The following is an 18,918-nucleotide window of genomic DNA, read 5'->3' as shown; positions in this document are numbered from 1 at the left end:
ATATCCAATTTTTTTTTATGATTTCCTCTCAGTGTGAAAACTGTGGGTCTGTTTCCACGAAGGTGTCTGACATGTGAGCTAAATAAAGCTCACTGTCTATACTTCGACGCTGACATCAGCCCCACAAACCAGCACATTATCCTCCACTGTAAAGGTAAACCATCAAACATTCCACTTTGAGGCTCTTCCGGTGTCCCTGCTGTTAAATTCCCAGTCAAATGGCAGTCACAGTGTTGTTGGCCTCCATAATGTGACATATTTCCAAATGAGTGGGGTATAATTATGAGAATAATATGATAAAATTGTTCAGGGATTTGACACTGTGGTTCACAAGTGGGTGCATTTTAGAAAAGTACAGCAATTTGGTGCATGATACCACCTGCTATACAACCTCAGATAACAGTCTGCTTCCACCCACACCATCTTTATCCAAGCTGTTTGATCAGGGAGAAATGAATACATTCGACTGCACCCTTACTTTTTTAGAGGTTGAGATTTTTTTTTTCTCAGCTGACCAAGCACAGACCTCCAACCCATGCACCTTCTCTACAACCAGCAAACTAAAGCTGTTTTTTTTTTTTTTTGCAATTTTACAGTTGAGCCCACAATTATTCATAGTCATGCCAAATTCTAATGTGTTTTTGATTTGGTTGGAGATGACATTAGCATGTGACAACCAGCAGTAGGACACTGTGTTAGAGACATTGATGATGATGTGGTGAAGTATTCTAATACACTATATATTGCAGGAAATGTCGTAGTTCTCGAGGTCAAATAAAAATCAACCAATCAAAATTTGACATGAATAATTTGTGGCTTAACTGTGTTTATCAGAGTGTAAAAGTCATAAAAATATTTTAACAATATATGGGAAAAGTATCTTATCAAGACAACAGTAGTTACCTTTAACCAGAGAATTCATTTCAGTCACTTAGATCAATGTTTGTGCAGTTATGGTTTGTAAAACTCTGCAAAACTGCTGTTAATGGGATTTTTCAGTGACCCTGAACATCAAATCTTAGGATTCCGTCATGAATTTACACCTCAAGGCTGTTGCAATTTGCCTTAAATGTAGGCAAAACAATGTGATCGTCCAAATAGACTGGAGTGCTTGTTGGTAACTTTTCCCTTTGAGTGAATGATAATTATCTGTCCAGTTTATGACAACACAACAGCAAATGGCAACAGGTAAACATCCATTTGGAACAAGGGATCATACTGTGTTTTATGTTCCTAATTTACTCAGCATTCATTTAGTAATGTGCCACATGCAAGGGTTTGACATTGTATTCTGTCACCCTCCAACTATTCCGATTGAAATGAATCTCTCTTAAGTTCCAAATGAGAGTCATAAAATGAAACAATTAGCCACTCTATTGTGTATAATTACTTTTAGGTTTTATTATTGGGGAACAAGTACATTATTTAATAGAGGGTAACTTATGTTGTTTGTGGTTTCAATTTATATTGAGCAGATGAAAGTGCTTCATGCTCAGATGCGTTTGGGCATTGGTGTGAAGATTCATTGGACAATAACGCTGTTCCCTTTCCCAAAAGCAATAAAAATAATGGAGAAGGCTTGTTGTCTTCAGAGGGCCAAGTTCACATAATCCTGACAAGCTTGTCCTGACATATGCTTTCATCAAGAGCAGCACAAGCCTTTTAAATCCACTCATAAAACGCTTGTGATTGGCTTACTGTTTTCAAGCAGGTAGATTCACACAATGAAATCGTTTTTCTGTGTGACGCAGAATGCAAAGGTCAGAGCTAATAGAGCCTGCCAACAGATAAGTTCAAGAAAGGAAATAAAGTAAGGGCTACAGTCTGTGTTGTAGTTCAAAGAAAGGAGAGTTGGAGGAATATTGTGGTGCATAATAGAATTTTGCAGCTGCTGAGGGAATATTTCAGCTGCAGCTGAGCTATTGAGCAAACCTGCCATCCTATTAACCTCTGACTAAGTATTTTGCAGAAGGACATTGAAAAGAACTGACTTAATTTGACAGTCTGAGGCTATTAGGGAGGCAGTGTGAGGGACCTTTAACCCCTAATTGATTCAGGTAAGGTAGGGGAGGTGAAACGCAAAATCGAACACAACAAGACAGCTGCCTGCATTGGACTGTCTGTGTAGCACCTTTACAGAGGTAACGCTGTATGCATAACACCATTTGTAATGTTGTGTTATCATTTTAGTTTGAAGAGGTCTTCATTTGGAAAATGGTCCTTTACTATCTAAGCATAACACACATAATTACAGAGGAACAGAATATATTGCTAAAATGACTTACAAGCTTCTTTTTTTCCCTTGTAGGTCCTGGAGCTCCTACTGTGATCCTACACAGCCTCAATAATTCAAGTACGTTTATTTATCTTAACTTTGCATCTAAGAGGTAACTCAAAGAACTGTGGAAAAAAACTAAAAAAAGAAACAGAAATAAAAGAAATATTTCAAACCAAATGGGCTTCTCCTCAAGAACCACAGTCTTGTTGCATCCTTTCCAGCTGTGTAACTGATCATATTAGACACTGCCTTAACTTGAATATTTCTAGGGTTTTAATATCATGAATAAAATGTATTAATAAAATATTTAACCAATATAAGAATGATCATGATGGATGATATTGAACTGTACATATACAAAGAAGGATTTTGCAATGCGTGGGGCTGTACAGAAGAACTGGTCCAACCTTCTGAAGGTAGCATAGCATCAGATGTCACTGATCGCAAGAGAGGCCCAGAAGGTGTCTGGTAGCGTATTTTTTTATGAATGAAGCTTTCTCACACACAGGGAATAGGTTACCCTATGCTAAAGATGACACTTCACAAGCCTCATCATCAATAAGTGCTTCTCATCTTGTTGAAACTACCCATTTCTAAAACAATTAATGACAAATGTATGCAGTTCAGACAGTTCTCCTATTAGGGGAACCTAACAGAAAATAGCAAGACACGTTTAGGATTGAAACACAACAATGTTCTTTTATGACTCCTAATGGGGCAAAATATAGGCAGTCAAAGTTTTCCTCAAGAGAAAGTAAATACATAAAAATGCAGCAAGGAAAATGAACCAAGTTAGCCTTCATCAAAGACTTAGCACCAGACTAGTGCATCTTAAACAATGAAAAGTTAAAATTTTTGCAATTTAATGCAAAAAGGTACACTTTCATATGTTCTGTATTTATTAAATGTGAAGTGAAATATTTTAAGTATCTTTTTTTGTTTTAATTTTGATGATTATGTTTTATAGCAAATGAAAATCAGAAATCCAGTACCTTAAAATACTACAATATTTAACAAAAGGATTTGAATACAGAAATCTTCAACTTCTTTACATTGAATTGAACTAAAATATTGCAATAATTTAAGATTTTCTTCTTTAATTATAAACATATGAACAAAAAAGGTTATATAATATATGTAATTTTCACTTTATTAAATACTTTTTTCCACAATGTTCACATTTTTTGAGATGTGTTAACATTACCTAATGAATGGATGGTCAAGACTTTAATTTGATCATGAAGATGCATTCATCATCAAGATTTGGTATTAAAGATTTCAACTGTTTTTCCATCTTTCACATAATTTTTTGTCTTGTGTTTTTTGATCTTTAAAGGTTATTTTGTATTCAGTGTTTGTCTTCCTTTCTTTTGTAAAGTCAGCTGTCACTGGTAAAAAACATTAACACTGCCTGAAGGACTAGAGAAGGCCATGGAAATGTTCCACCCTGCTGGAGATGAATGTTCTCTAAATCTTGTCACATGAACCCTTTCTTTTTTACCTTTCTGTGACTCTCACACTGTTGATTGTAATCTGTGCTTTGATTAGGGCCAAGGCTAAAGTCTGAGTCTATTGAAATATAGTCAGTGTAAAACTTAATTAGCAGCTGATGAGTTTTTCGTTTTGAAACTGTTCTTTTATCTGAGCTAGCAGTGTTAAAAGAGTGCCTGACACAGTATGATGTGAGTTGACACTGGTTAGCACAAATCCAGATTTCTTCTTTCAGCCCATTTTTCCTGTCTTTGTTCCCTGAAGGCATGAATGAAGACACACATGCCATACACGCACTGCAGCATTAACTCTCAACACACACATGCTTTTTCTTGTTATCCGTGACTGTATGTCTATGTTTTTTTTTTCCTCCTCAAAAAGTTTAACAGCTGTGCTGCAGAAAAGCAAGCAATTTGCCCAGGGTTATTTGGACAGGCCCTCCATCCACAGCTGGGAACTCAAGGCCCCTGGCGGTTTCATAATGAGATGTCTATTGATTTTGGGTTTTCCATTAGAAATGCTGGATGAATTCCATTTCATTTAGCTGCTTCTCAGATGGCTAGAATGGAAAAATGGCCAAATCAGAGAGTCATTGTTTATTACGTGTGGAGAAAATAGCAGGGCTCCTGTTTTGGAGGCCAAAAGGAGCACGCTGTTGTGTGTAAAATGCTTTCCAGAAAGGGAACCTTTTGATTGTATTTTTTGTGCTCATCCAAGTTTGACATTAGGACCAATGACCAAATTATTATTGCCAGAATTGAGGTCGGCATCAAATTTCTTTGTTCCCTTTCCCAAATCCCAAACTGTATTCAGCTTTTTGGATTTTTCTTTTTACCGTGAGGTATTTTATGAATCCATCTTTTTTCAATTCTAAGGCTGAAAACATGTACATTTTTATTGTAATTTAGAACTGTCCAAGTTCTTTTCAGAGCAGAAAAGATGAAATCCAGAAATGAATTCAGCTCCCCAATCTCTTTAAATTGACCACAAAATGGGACTATTTCAGAAACGATCCACACGACTCGGATCTTCTCCGTCTTACCTGCACTTTCCATCTCATCTCATTATGTTACTGGCTGGAAAGACAATTCTTTGTGTTATTATGGGTTATTTGTATGCGGCCGCACTCAGATTATTGACAGCAATTCTGAGACTCTTTCATCCTTTAAACACATTGCCCTCATTTTTACAGATTACTACATCCTTGAGAACAACTCTTTGCTGAAGGCAGCCTTGAAGTTCAAAAGGATCCAGCTGACTGACTTCAGAACTGTTGCAATGGAACATTTTGGTGAGAATAAAGTGTTGGTTCCTGTAGTGTTACTGTGGATAACAGATGAATTGTTGTACAGATACTTTCATTTTACTTCTTTTTACAGATTTACCTTTGAAGATCTCCTACCCACCAGACTTCTCTGATTCCCGTCACTATGGACTCCTATTGCTGGTGTATGTACTATTTGTGCCTGTGCAGAGCATGTCTACTGATAAATTATATGGTTGTCTTCTGATGTAAAATTCAAAATCCCATGTAATCTCTAGCCTATGCTTGCATATATATATTTTTTATTATTATCATTAAGTACTGAGACAAAAATTGCGTGCATGTTTAATGTATGAGGGCCTAGTTGTAATCAAACCCTGACGGTAGAGAAATTTGCATCCAGAGTAAATGCGAAGTCAATCATAGTTCACCTCTGTGGCGCCCTGTGATTGACTCTTCTTCACATCCATTCGAATATTCAAGCAGTGAAAAAAAAAAAAATCAGCACTGAAAGGAAGAAATGTTTACATGCCAGGCTGACAAAGCTGAGGATATTCAATATTTGAACCAACAATGATCCTGCTAACAAGTGCTGTGTGTGTATCCAAAGCCTGATGTATCTTTTTCCATTGTGCCACAGAGCTCCATTGTTGTCCAAAACCTACTAGAATCAAATCAGTGAGCCACACTGTTGTGCTGGCTGACATGTTGCTTTATTACAACGGACACACACTGTCCATCATTGTGAATCAACCCTGAACACGCTGTCCTGCTCCTCACTAGAGCACCAACTGTGTATTAATCCACAACCAACAGAAGTTCCAAGCAAAGTGACCCTTCAAAATTAAACAAATATACGGAACTTTTTCTAGTTTTCTAAAGTAATTTTGATGGATCTCTCATGCTTGTTAGTGAGTTTTATTTCCAAATCAGGAAATCTGAGCTTAACTAAATGTCTGTCCTCTATTCAGTGATGGCGCTCCTGGTGGTCAGACTGTGAGTGATCGTTTTGCTCTCAGCTGGGAATCTGTCCTGGTCAGTTCTGACAGCGTCATAGTGGCTCGTCTGGACGGCCGGGGCAGCGGCTTCCAGGGTCAGAGAATCTTGCACGAGATTCACCAGAGACTGGGAACTGTTGATGTCCAGGACCAGATTGCAGCAGTAGAGTATGTTTGTCACACTGACATGTGCTTTGAGCTAACAGATTTATTGAAATCCTCATTAGCATGTGTAAATATCTGGATGAGGCTTATAGGACAATACCATTCTCTTTTTATATCTAATTATATATATGCACTCTATATCTAGCATGTAAAAAAAATGTAAAAAATAAAATTAAAAAACAAAATCATTTAAAAAAAATCCACTTTAAAAACAAATCATTTCTAAAATTATTGGATGTTTCATAATTTCGCTTGAGAGTAATTGACTAAAAACCCACGTGACTATAGCACACTATTGGTCAGGTAGAACAATATTTATACATACACTAATGTTCAAAAGTTTGGGGTCACCAAGGCAATTTCATGTTTTCCATGAAAACTCACCCTTTTTTTAATGTGCTAATGTAATTGCATAAGGGTTTTCTAATCATCAATTAGCCCTTCAACACCATTAGCTAACACAATGTAGCATTAGAACACAGGAGTGATGGTTTCTGGGAATGTTCCTCTGTACCCCTATGGAGATATTGCATTAAAAATCCGCCATTTCTAGTTAAAATAGTCATTTACCACATTAACAACGTCTAGACTGTATTTCTGATGAATTTTATGTCATCTTTATTGAAAAAAAATGATTTTCTTTCAAAAATAAGGACATTGACCCCAAACTTTTGAATGGTAGTGTATGTTTCAAGCAATATGTAAAATAAAACCAAAGAAGATTTCAGGATTTAAATGTTTTAGGTCCTGCTTTCTTCTGAGCTGTTGTCTCAGAAAATATTGGAATCTAATGTGGCACTAGATTCCCTTATTATAAGTTTTCTCCCTGATGCCAGTATAAATGTCCCACAATGCAATGCAGTAGTAACAGACATGTTAAACAATGGTGACTAGTACACCCTGTTTTGCTGTTGACTTTTAAGTGTTCTGAAAGTTTTTTAAACCATGCTCATGTGTATGTTTTTCCCAGATACATGATAAAATTTCCATATATTGATCGGACGAGGATAGCAGTGTTTGGAAAGGTGAGCCTATGTTTTTGATCATGTCAATCCCCAGTCTAAGAACTCGTGTTATAATGACATATTACACACGTGTAACTGAACCCCATAACCCACTGTCTAGTTGTGCTTTTTTTAAAAAAAAAAAAAAATCACCAAACCTACATCATTGCCAGAGTAAGAAACTGTGGAAACAGAAAGAATTGTTGGATTTCTAACTTGACAGTTCTGTACTAAACGTGTGTGATGTGTGGTTTTATCCAAAGCAAAAATTTCAGCTGAAAATTGCAAAATGTTGCCGTGTGTTTACACAGAGCAGATATGATTGAAATTAAAGATGTAAATAGTAAAGTATCTGTAGTAACACCTGGGGGCACTTGAAAAAATGCTGTACCTGTTGATACTATTTCTTTTTTTCTTTTTCAAATATTAAAAAATAGAAAAGAAATTAAATTTTTGATTTTTGTTCATTTTTATGAATGATGATAACATATTATTACACTGCATAGAAGACATTTTTGAGTTTAGTCTACTCCCAGCCTACGAGTTTTGCTGTTTCCGTAGAGATGCAGGGCTTAACATTGAAATGAAAAATGAGCACACAGTAATTAAAAATGCAACAGGAGCAAAATACACCCAGAAACTCCTCAGAGTTAAGATGGTCAAGTGCCAAGACCCTCTTTGGTTAAATGTGTACTGAAAAACTGTAGTGATTACATTTAAGGTCACGTTTACATTTGTTAAATGAATGAATTTGAGCTAATTATTTGTTTCTGTTTGCTTGATCAGGGTTACGGAGCCTACATAACATTAATGATGCTCAAGTCTACTGACAGCCTGTTTAAATGTGCAAGTGCAATGTCACCAGTGACGGACTGGAAGCTCTACGGTGAGTATAAAATCTCTCTGACAAGTCCTCACCAAGCTGACTTTACATTTGGATTGTAAATCACAAAAATATACACTGCCTGTTCAAAAGGAAAAGTCACCACTTGGATTTAACTACACAAATAGGTAAGAGCCTTTCATTGGATAATTACTGCAGTGGTGAATATGTTTCAGCTGCAAGAACTTATTTAACTCTAGCTGATACAGTGAGAAGCTTCTCATTTCTTCAACGACCATGCCGAAAGACATATCCTGTGGTTATGGAAAGGATGTTAATCTGTTTCAGAAGGGTCAAATTATTGGCCTGCATCCAGGAAAGAAAACAACCAAGGAGATGTGGTTGGAACAAACTTCTAGATAATCGTAAGAAATCAACAGTAGAACTCACGGCTATGTTTAATAGTGAAAGAAAGAACATTTCCAAACACACAATGTGAAGGGAACTCAAATGATTGGGACTAAACAGCTGTGTAGCTCTAAGAAAACCACTGATCAGTGAGGCTAGGGAGCATAAAGATTGGACTCTGGAGCAATGGAAGAAGGTCATGTGATCTGATGAGTTCTGTTCCAAAGTGATGGGTGCATCAGGGTAAGACGAGAGACGGATGAAGTGAGGCACTCATCATGCCTAGTGCCTACAAGCCTGCGGGGGTTAGGGTTATGATGTGGGGGCGGACAGGTTCAGCAACAATATGTTCCCAAAGAATGAGGTCAGCTGACTACCTGAATTTACTGAAGGTCTTTCCATCCGTAGAATTTGTCTTCCCTGATGGCATAGGTATGTTCCAAGATGCCAGGATTCATGGATCTGACATTGTGGATCAGTGGATCAGGGAACATGAGACATCATTTTCACACATGGATTGGTCTCCACAGAGTCCAGACCTCAGCCCCATTGAGAACCTTTGAGATGTAGCAATCCAACTCTCCCATCATCAATATAAGATCTTGGTAGAAAATTAATGCAACTCTGGACAGAAATAAATGCAATGACTTTGCAGAAGCTTATCAAAACAATGCCATGGCAAATGTGTGTCATTCTCAGAGCTAAAGGTGGTCCAATGACACATTAGAGTGTGCAACTTTCTTTTGGATGGGCAGTGTATATCCTTGATATTGCCCAACTGACAAGGCAAGCATAAGTCAAAGATTGTTTTATGTGGAGGCGGACTATAACTAAAGATACTGCTTTTCTTGAAGTTTGGTCTTCAACCAAAGAATCTGTTTAGGTGTAACAGAAAGGACAGAATGTGAAGAGAATCAGTCTTTTACCTGTAAACCTGTATAAAGAACATCCTCCACAATTGTGAGGGGGCACTGAGGACTCGTGCACCTACACAAGGTGTTATTTCCTGCTCACTGAAAGTATTTCATTTGGGCTCAGGATGACAGGAAGTCCACTTTGTTCAGGTACTTAGCTGCAGCTGAAGCACTGTCTACTAGTGGCACTGTTAACAATGTATCGCTTCTCATTTGCACAGCATCAGCGTTCTCTGAGCGATACCTTGGCATGCCATTACGGGATGACAGCAGATATCAGGTGCGTGTTTACTGCCTCCCCGCACTTGTTTGCCGTTGATCTTTGAAAGTGTAACATCACTGACACACCTACAGTTAAGCTCCCACAGTTACAGAATGCCGCTGCTATCAAAGTCAGAGGCAGCGATGCTTGGCTTTTTCTTGTGTTTTTTTCATGCTCTGTAGGATTTTGTCTCTCATCTCTTTGGTTACTGTGTGCACCGATGTGTCAGATCACATGCCGGAGGTTTGTTATAAGCCACTGCAAAAGGGTTACCTGGCTCTCTCAGGCCTGTTGATGTTTAGCTATCAGAGGTGTTTTTTTCCACTGTGATAAGAAAGAAGCGGTGGGGAAGAACAAAACTGTTTTGTGCAAGCACATTGTAAACAACCTACAACAAATCTGAAATGGGATAGTATAGTATTCATTGTTTTTTTACTATCCTGCAGCTTGTGGCATTTTCCTCAGAATTTATGCAAGCATCAAAAATAATGTCTAGTTGTTGGAGACACTTTATCACTAAAAGATCTCTAATTAATTTGAATGGCTCCACCAGTGTGTGTATCTGCACGTAGAATATAATCTACCACAACGCTATTTATTTGATTGCATTCTGCATATTTTTTATTGCCAGTTCCATTTATCTGTATCTATTAGTTCATTATTGCTCACTATTTCTGATTTCCTTGCAGTTTTCCAGTGTGCTACAGAATGTTCAAGCGCTTAGGGAGCAGACACTGATGCTGGTGCACGGCACAGCAGATGGTAAGAGAAAATAAATCATAGATAGAAAGAAAATATGGTATCTGTGTGCATCACTGCTGAGCACAAAGAAGCATGCAATCCTGGAACGTAATGAGGCAAATGGTTTTTAATCAAAAGATTAAAGCAAAAGTGGGTTATCTAAATTGATGCTTGGATTTCCAGAGGAAAACATTCCCTGATGAACCATGCATGTTGGATTTGTTGGGGGTATTTCCATCCTTCCAAAATCTGATTGTCTCTTCTTTTTCCTGGTTTGAATGCAGAATCTTGCTGACATGTTTTATTTCTTTATCCGCAGCCAACATCCACTTTCAGCATACTGCTGAGCTTGTCAAGAACCTTGTGAAAGTTGGAGCAAACTACTCAATGCAGGTGTGTAGTGCAGTCCCAACAATTCACTGAATTAGGAAAAACTGTTGTGTAAATGGATGTTAGGTATAATGTGGCTGCAACATATACAACATCATGTAAATAAAATAGTGTATGTAGAATCACCTAAAAGAATTGAAATATATGGGATAAATCCCATGTGAGATCAGAGCTACACCTGCCTGCGCAAATACTGAAACACAATCACTGATAGGTCCATTTCATGTGTAATCACAGACCACAGGGTTTGAGGGTTAATGCTGGGGGAAAAGAGGAAAGGCAAAGACACTGCTAGAGGACTGACATCAACAGGGAGTCATTTACTGTAGCTCAGTACACTGATTTGGACTGCTTAACTATTGGCAGCTCACAATGCTGCAGTGTAAACTTAAAGCAAACTCCTGTTCTTTAAAAGAAACCTTTTTTAAAATCACAACTCCAGTAGGAAAACGAAAATAAATTCTTGCAAAAATACAGTACAAGTTCTTTGAGTACATAAACTAAAGTTTACTGGGAAATCAAATTGACTGCAATTACACAGTATACATCTTAACCACGAAACTGTCAGAAGGCCCCTAGTCCCAGTGTTAGATCAAGGTTTTTAAAGCAAATTAGTGGCCACTAGCGGAAACATCTTGTGGCACGTAAATGAAATTTTAGGCCCCCTGAGGGCAGCAGAAACTAGAAAAGCACTCAGAGAGTGCAGTACTCAGCCAATGCTGCTCAGTCGTATCATTTCTGACTTCAACAGATCCGTGGATCCAGACTATAAGTCACATCACTGCCAAAACCTAATCAATTAGTCCTTGTGTCATTTCTGACCTTCCCTGAAAATTTCATCCAAGTCTGTTAATCCGTTTTTGAGTAATGTTGCTAACAGACAGACAGACAGACAGACAGACAGACAGACAGACAGACAGACAAATCAACACTGATCATCACATAACTCCACCAACTAATAAGCTGAAAATAAAACACTGATATATTGACTCCTTTTCCATTAATGAAGCTAACTTGTTGGCCACAATACACATGCAGCAGACACACATCAACTTTTTCTTTCATTTAGAGTTTAAAGACTATAAACAATAAAAATCACAACCGTACTTGATTTTAAAAATCTTTTGTCTTTTAGCTACTAAATCCTCCACTATGTTCACCAGCTTGTTGAGTGTGTCTGCTGCCTGCTGTTTTGGTGCTGAGCAGATAGAGTACAGTAGAATTTTAAAGCTTTTTGCTGTGAATGAAAAAAGGTAAGAGTGGACCAAAGCCATAAAACTATTGAATATAAGACTGGAAACTTGAGCTGAAAGGCACAGACACACTCCACAGAGCTTAGATGACCTGCAGAGTTGCTAGCACAAATTTTAATAAGAATAATTTGAAAGATGCAATAACTTCATTTTGCCCTACAGATCTACCCAGATGAGGGCCATTTCCTCTCTCAGCAGAGCCGCCAGCACCTCTACGGCACACTGACCAGCTTCTACAGGGAGTGTCTGAAGGAGGAGTTGCTACCGCTGCCCGATGACGAAGAGGAAGAGGAGGAGTAGACGAAAGGCTCAGTGGGTCAGAGCTTTGGCAGAGCTTGAAGAATTTTGCTAAAATCCGTCAAGGCCTTTCGCGTTTGGACCAAGTGTTTAGTCAGACATGGACACTGGGATAGAGCTGTTAATGCTCTTAAGGTGTGTGTGCATGTGTGTGTGTGTGTGCATGTGTGTGTGCAATTGTATGCGTGTGTGTGTGTGTGTGTGTGTGTGTGTGTGTGTGTGTGTGTGTGAGAGAGAGAGAGAGAGAGAGAGAGAGAGAGCACTCCAATGTGACTGTGTATGTATAAATGTGTTGAAAAGATAACTGAAGGACACAACAGTGACACTTGCATTGCCGGGACTTGAGGCAGGAACTGCCCTCTAGCATAAAGTCATTTCAGTTTCGGGATGCTCTGTTTCTCGGCAAAGCACACGGAAGACTGCTTCCATCTTTTGCAGGCTCTCTGGGCTGCAGTCATCCACACTTAACCAAGTGCATGGTTCTTTTATCCCCTCCTTTCAGCTTCACTCATTTTTGCCATGTCAGTCTCATGTGTGGTAGCATTTGGGAAGAAAAGAACACAGATGTACACGTTTGATCTCACCTCTTCTTTGGTTGTTATATTGTTGCACAAGGAAATGCTCCAGTCATCTGCGAAAATGTTTAGTCACGTAAGTTCACCACGACCCGAGCCAATTCTGAATAAGTGCAATTTCCTGCTGAAACCCTCCACCATCGCCCACCCAAAATGGAAACAGTCTTTAGAGGTCACACTTTATTGTACAGGGGTCTTGTGTAGACATGTACAATGCCTTATGAGGTTCAACATACTGTAATGTTACTTGCTGGCAGTGGTAGTGATCCATTAGCAGTGTCATGTTAACCTATGTCAACTCAGGTCCTCGAGACACAGCATTGCAGTCAGTTTAGAAACCCTTAAAACACTAAGTCAGCTGTATGGTCACAAATAAGTTATGAATGCTGGATGAAGATATGGATATCGGCCATATAGTAATTAAAGTTTCAGGCCACCACACTGCAAAAGTTCTCCATCTTAATATGTGATCTGATCTTAAATGAAGTGATGAAATCTCTAAGAATGTGTGAGATCATTTTCAGTGCATCTCCACCAGATTAAAGAGACATTTCCCCTATTTTTGGATGGTCTTAGTTCAAGAAAACAGTAAATAATACGGGAAATAAATGAAGATGACTGTACTAAGATGGACAGTTTTACAGTGTCAGTAAGGTATTTGCATGTCTACAGGGAATGTGTCAAGTGTTGCCACATTTTGTACAGTACAATACAGCAGAGTGTGTATATAAATATATTTTTAAGATGTCAGATCTCATAGAAAGTTTAGTCTATGGGGATGGATTAATTTGACCTGGATGTCTTGTACTTTTTTTAAAAAATTTTGTTTCTGTTTTCCTTTCAGCTGTTGATTTTCTTCTTAGGATGGATTTTGTAATGCTTGTTCTTGTTCTTTTTGCTGTTTTAAAGGGAAAGGGCGGGGTTGAGGTTTTGAGGTTATTGTGATTGTCCTCTAGTGATGATTATAAATAAAAAAAAAACATACGAAAAACAGTGAGTTATGCTGATGTATAGAGCACATATGACAGGACAGAACCAAATGACCCACATTTGTTCGCAGGACCGGTTGTTTGAGAACACTTCAATCTAATGTTTCATTTCTTTTTCACCTTGGGAGTCACATTAAAGAGAGGAAGTAGCCTGTCATGGCCTGAGGACACCTACATTAATGATTTAGCAGGCAAGATCTGCTTATTTAGAGTCGCTGCATCAACACTGCATGTCTGTGTGCATTAATCACTGCCTGCACTTACTGGCCTGAATGGCGAAGTAATGTTAATTTTTAAATCTGCAGGAGTTCAAGTACCGGAGTTAATTTAGGTGTTTTTCAATCAGCATAGATGAGCCTCTCATCCCAACTGTGATGTTTTTTCATTTTCCTTTCATATTTTCCATGAAGGGTTTTTGTTGTAGTGTCACAGTTTTGTCAAAACTCATGTGAGGAGGTTTTTCTTAAGCTGATTTGTCACATAGAAATAACATATACAAAGAAATAACACAAAATCATGTATATACACAGAACTGAGAAAAATACAAGGAGAGCAAAATGCAATGGAGCAAACTAGAACAGAATATAAACAACACATGTACTGTACATACAGTATTATAATTTGGCACAGGAGTAGCAGCAAAGATGTAGACAAAAGTATTAAATGTGCATATGAAATATGCAGATGATAGATTTACATTTGTATGTGAATTGTTGAGCAGGAGTCACTGGCCAAGCAATATGAGAAATATGCTTATTTGCAAGAGGCTTAATAGCCCAATTTAGCATAGAGCCGAAAAACAAGGAGAAACAAGTGGTTATGGCTCTGTCCAAAGCTAACTGCCAACTAACCTACCTAACAGCATCTAACATAATATACCTGTTTAATCCTTAGGTAAACTAAGTACACTGCCAGGCAACAATTACTCTATTAAGTGACTGTTCTCTGCCATGAAGTCGTGCGACATTCAAAATTCGCTTTGTGTTTGTAATCAGCTATTACTTTTGCTCACAATATACAATGCTTTACAACTTCATCTTCTGGGTTAAGTCTGGTTTACCCAAGCGCCCAAGTGTTGCAATAATAATGCTTGAAAATAAAACAATTCTGTCTCTGTATTAAGGCATGGTTTTCACAAAGAAATGTCACTAAATGAGTACATTTAAACATTTCATGTGTTTTGGTTCTGTTGATTTAAAATCATAGCGATTTCAAGTTGTGGACGACACTCATGTTGAACATCCATCAGTATAAATCATGCAATGATGACACACAACAGGGAAGAAAATGTGTGCATATTTGATGTCATGGTGTAATGTGTAAATACAGGGGTGGAAGTTATTTCGCTTTAGTATTCCCATTTTATTCTCCATCATACTTTCATCCCATCACATTTCAGAAGGAACTGTTGTACTTTCTGCACCACTAAACTTATGATAGCTTCAGTTACATCAGCTACAAAAAGTTAGAAGAAGCTGTATGTAGTTAGGGTCTCATTTCAGATGTCTGAGTTGTTCGCAGTTCCACCTAGTAGTGATTTTTCACTGTTTTCATCTCAGTAAATCTTAAAATGATTTAATATCCATCCATTATCTATACACCACTTAATCCTCATTAGGGTCGAGGGGGGCTGGAGTCTCTCAGCTGATTTAGGATGAAGGCAGAGGACACCCTGGACAGGTAAGTCTATCACAGGGATACATATAGAGACGAAAAAGCACACTCACACCTATGGGCAACTTAGAATAATCACCTAACCTCACAATTCAAATCAGAGACTCAGACTCAGAGCAACGGAGACACGACAGGCAAGCATAGAAATAGAAAATGATTTTATTTAAAGAGCTCACAGAAAAAAAACTGAAACAACATATCAAAAGCTATGACAGGAGTTACTCAGTAGAGGACACGATAACAGGAAGTTGCATGAACTAAAGATGACTCAGTAGGGACCCCTAAGGGCTCAGAGGATATAAAGGTACCAGACTTTTTACCAAAGACAGAATTTAAACAATAGCTAACCCAAACAAGGTACTACCCAGCCAGGAAAGGTAACGGAAGAAAAAAAACTTAACACTAACGCCAATAACTAGGCTCAGGAAAAAACTGACTACGGGTTTAAAAACCAGGAATACACCAAACTGAACTGGACTCTTAAGCCGCGTGTCCACTAGACGCGATTTACCCGCACAGCAACGCACTGCATCTGAAAATCACACGGACGGTGGTTGGTCACTAGCGGACCACAACATGGTCACATGACAGCGCTTTCAGCTTGACAGTCCGGCAGATGAGTCGGATAAACACAGCGGCTCGGCTGCAAACTTTCCCTTTTATGTCGAAAACACTAATGTTTATGATGCGTGCGCAGATACAGCTGTTATAAGCTTCTCCTCCATGGCAAACTGTGTTCAACACCTGCCGACCTTCTTTAAGCACCTTGCCTGCCCTGACTGGACAAACGCATCGACTCGGGGGCTGGTCTGCTCCTGGATTTCAAGCTGGACCAACATGGCGGCTCGTCCGCAAACTTTGTCTATTATTACAAAAACACTGCAGCGAAAACTATTTCTGAAAGCATTTGAGGCGAGAAATAAGCTGTGCAGTAGCTGAATCTGTCCTCGTTTTATTTCACCAATGGCTAGTTTAGATGTTTGAGGACAGTGTCACGATGCGTGGAATCTCTGCACGCCGGAGTTCAGTCTACTCTATGCAAATGAGCTGCAGCCCACTCCAGGTGCGATTTTCAGATGCGGGGCGTTGCCGTGCAGGAAAATCGCATCTAGTGGACACGCACCTTTAGACTGAGCAGGGAACTGGAGGTAGTGTGGGGCATGGCAGCAGTTGGCATCCTGGAGAGTGCCAACTGCAATACACATTATGTATGGATACCAAATTGCATGTAAATTACTCTCATAAAGGTCTGTTGATTAGTTCATCACTTTTGTCATGCCTTTGTTTTGCTAGTGTTAAAATAACCGTTCCCTCCATGCTTTTATTTTGAAGGCATATTTTTAATGTAATGGGCTGCTATATGTCACCATTCCAGCAGCACAGGGAGTGTTTATCTAAGAAGGGGTTTCTTGATATGACAAAGACACTGCCGAAAAGTCCGAAAATTCACATCAAGATGAAAGAAACCGGTTCCACGGTGTTGCTGTCCAGCAAAGAATGTGTATAAACTTAGAAGCACCTAGCTGCAATGGGGACAAGCTCTTGCGGTGTTTCTTGAAGAAAGGAGTGAAGGACAGAAAGGTGAATTTGTGTTCAAAATAAGGCTTTGTGAAACATCAGGAGCTTCACCATTGTCTGGCTGGGCTTTACTGCATAAGTGACCTAAATATGTAGCGGATGGCAGGAATTGATGGGACTCAGAAACACCTCACAGTTTAATCATTTGTTTCTTGTATGATTTCCAACTGATAAATCATAGTCAATTTGTAGTAGGACCACAATCATGTGATCGTCAGCAGGTAACTGACACAGTGTTCACATCATGGTTACAGCGATGCCATGCTGGCAGTTATACCTTGCAATGGGAAATCCTGAACAAAGCTGTGGATCCAGACTATAAGTCGCATTACTGCCAAAATATAATCAGTTGGTCCTTGTGTCATTTCTGACTTCCGCTGAAAATTTCATCCTAATCCAGAGAGACAGATTCACAGACAAACGTACGCCGATTGTCACATAACTCCGCCTTTCCTTGGCAGAGTAATAATACATCAGTTAGAGGAACCAAACCAGGACTTTTACATTGATACTTTTTCTGCCTATGTACCTTTTACTTATGATGTAATATGTTATTTTTTCACCGTTGTGTTGGCAGTTTTGTTTGAGTAAATGATCAGAATACTTCTTCCACTGCTGCTTAAGTGACCAAAGCAGACTAAATAAAGGATAATGATCCATGAAAAGATCAATAAATTGAGATGGCCTAGCACTACAATGTAAAATTCTATTCTGACCATGCAGTCTAATACAGACTGTCTGAAAGAAACACCTACTGCAGCATCATTATGAAGCATCGTGTAGTTAAACCATGCCTGACAGTGGGAGTCAAAGAGGTAAGGCTAATGCAGGCTTTTGTGAGATAACAGGTTCATGCACTGGTACTCCTGTCTCGAAGGGGACAAGCTCACTTTTCTGAAACTCTGGATCTCTGTCAGATGACCTGTCAGATGCAGGGCCAACGATGATACATGGCTAAGTCCTGACAGATTTTCCCTACCATCACATCCCCCATCACTCACTGCATTCATTGGCTCTGTTCATTCACAAATCACCTCATCCTGTCCATCATAGACTATTATAAATTACTGTTCAGTGCACTTCTGTCACATCAAACACTAACTAAATGTAGAATGCTTAAACATACACCACATGAAAATGAATGGATCCCATGAGGAGTAACATTGACCTGCTAGTGCTGCTAGGTATAAATGTCACCGTAAACAAGATGCTTTATCAATCACTGTTGTATGACACTGCTTGTTCTGTCAGTCTACTGTACTCTTCACGCTCTGTCAGTATGTGTGACACATAAACTCTCCTCAACCATGTTGGAGTTTAAGACAGCAGTCTCATCACAACATTAATTAGTTACTGTGCTGCAGCTTTCCACCATATAAGATGATATTCTTCAGCAGAGTAAGTTCGTTATGTTGTTTTAGAGTTGCAGATTCTACAATTAAACCAGGAATTACTGAATGAAGATTAAATATCTTTGATGTAGAACACTGTTGCAACATTCCTCTCATTTTTTGTGGTAAGTATAAAAGGCGGGGTTAGCAGTGTGATAGTCATAAGTAGCAGTCAAACGTTTGGACACGTACTCACTGAAGAGCTTTTCTTTATTATTATTATTATTATTATTATTATTATTATTATTATTATTATTATTATTATTATTATTATTATTATTATTATATTTTTTTAATGTTTTCTTCAGTTTAAACCTATACTGAATACATCAAAATTATAAAACACTATGCACTGATTTATGTAGCAAAAGTTATTTTCCTTTTTAAAACAGTTTTGTAAACTCATCATTCTCCTGACCAGCT

General features: G+C 38.5%; 1 protein-coding gene across 2 annotated transcripts in view; it reads left to right on the top strand.

The window, feature by feature from the left end:
- The window catches only part of LOC111575549 (inactive dipeptidyl peptidase 10), a 259,847-nt gene extending 244,654 nt beyond the window's left edge, over positions 1-15,193 (top strand). For both annotated transcript variants that reach the window (XM_055015293.1, XM_055015294.1), the window contains exons 16-26: positions 33-154; positions 2,309-2,353; positions 4,962-5,060; positions 5,149-5,218; positions 6,005-6,199; positions 7,167-7,221; positions 7,987-8,086; positions 9,567-9,625; positions 10,297-10,369; positions 10,668-10,741; positions 12,154-15,193. In XM_055015293.1, the coding sequence (XP_054871268.1) occupies positions 33-154; positions 2,309-2,353; positions 4,962-5,060; positions 5,149-5,218; positions 6,005-6,199; positions 7,167-7,221; positions 7,987-8,086; positions 9,567-9,625; positions 10,297-10,369; positions 10,668-10,741; positions 12,154-12,291 (1,030 nt within the window). In that variant the 3' untranslated portion in view covers positions 12,292-15,193. The remainder of the gene's footprint in view (positions 1-32; positions 155-2,308; positions 2,354-4,961; positions 5,061-5,148; positions 5,219-6,004; positions 6,200-7,166; positions 7,222-7,986; positions 8,087-9,566; positions 9,626-10,296; positions 10,370-10,667; positions 10,742-12,153) is intronic.
- The last annotated feature ends 3,725 nt before the right edge of the window (positions 15,194-18,918 follow it).

This window comes from Amphiprion ocellaris, chromosome 11 (assembly GCF_022539595.1).
Source record: "Amphiprion ocellaris isolate individual 3 ecotype Okinawa chromosome 11, ASM2253959v1, whole genome shotgun sequence".
NCBI classification, from domain to species: Eukaryota; Metazoa; Chordata; class Actinopteri; family Pomacentridae; genus Amphiprion; species Amphiprion ocellaris.
This window is presented reverse-complemented; position numbering and strand designations above follow the sequence as displayed.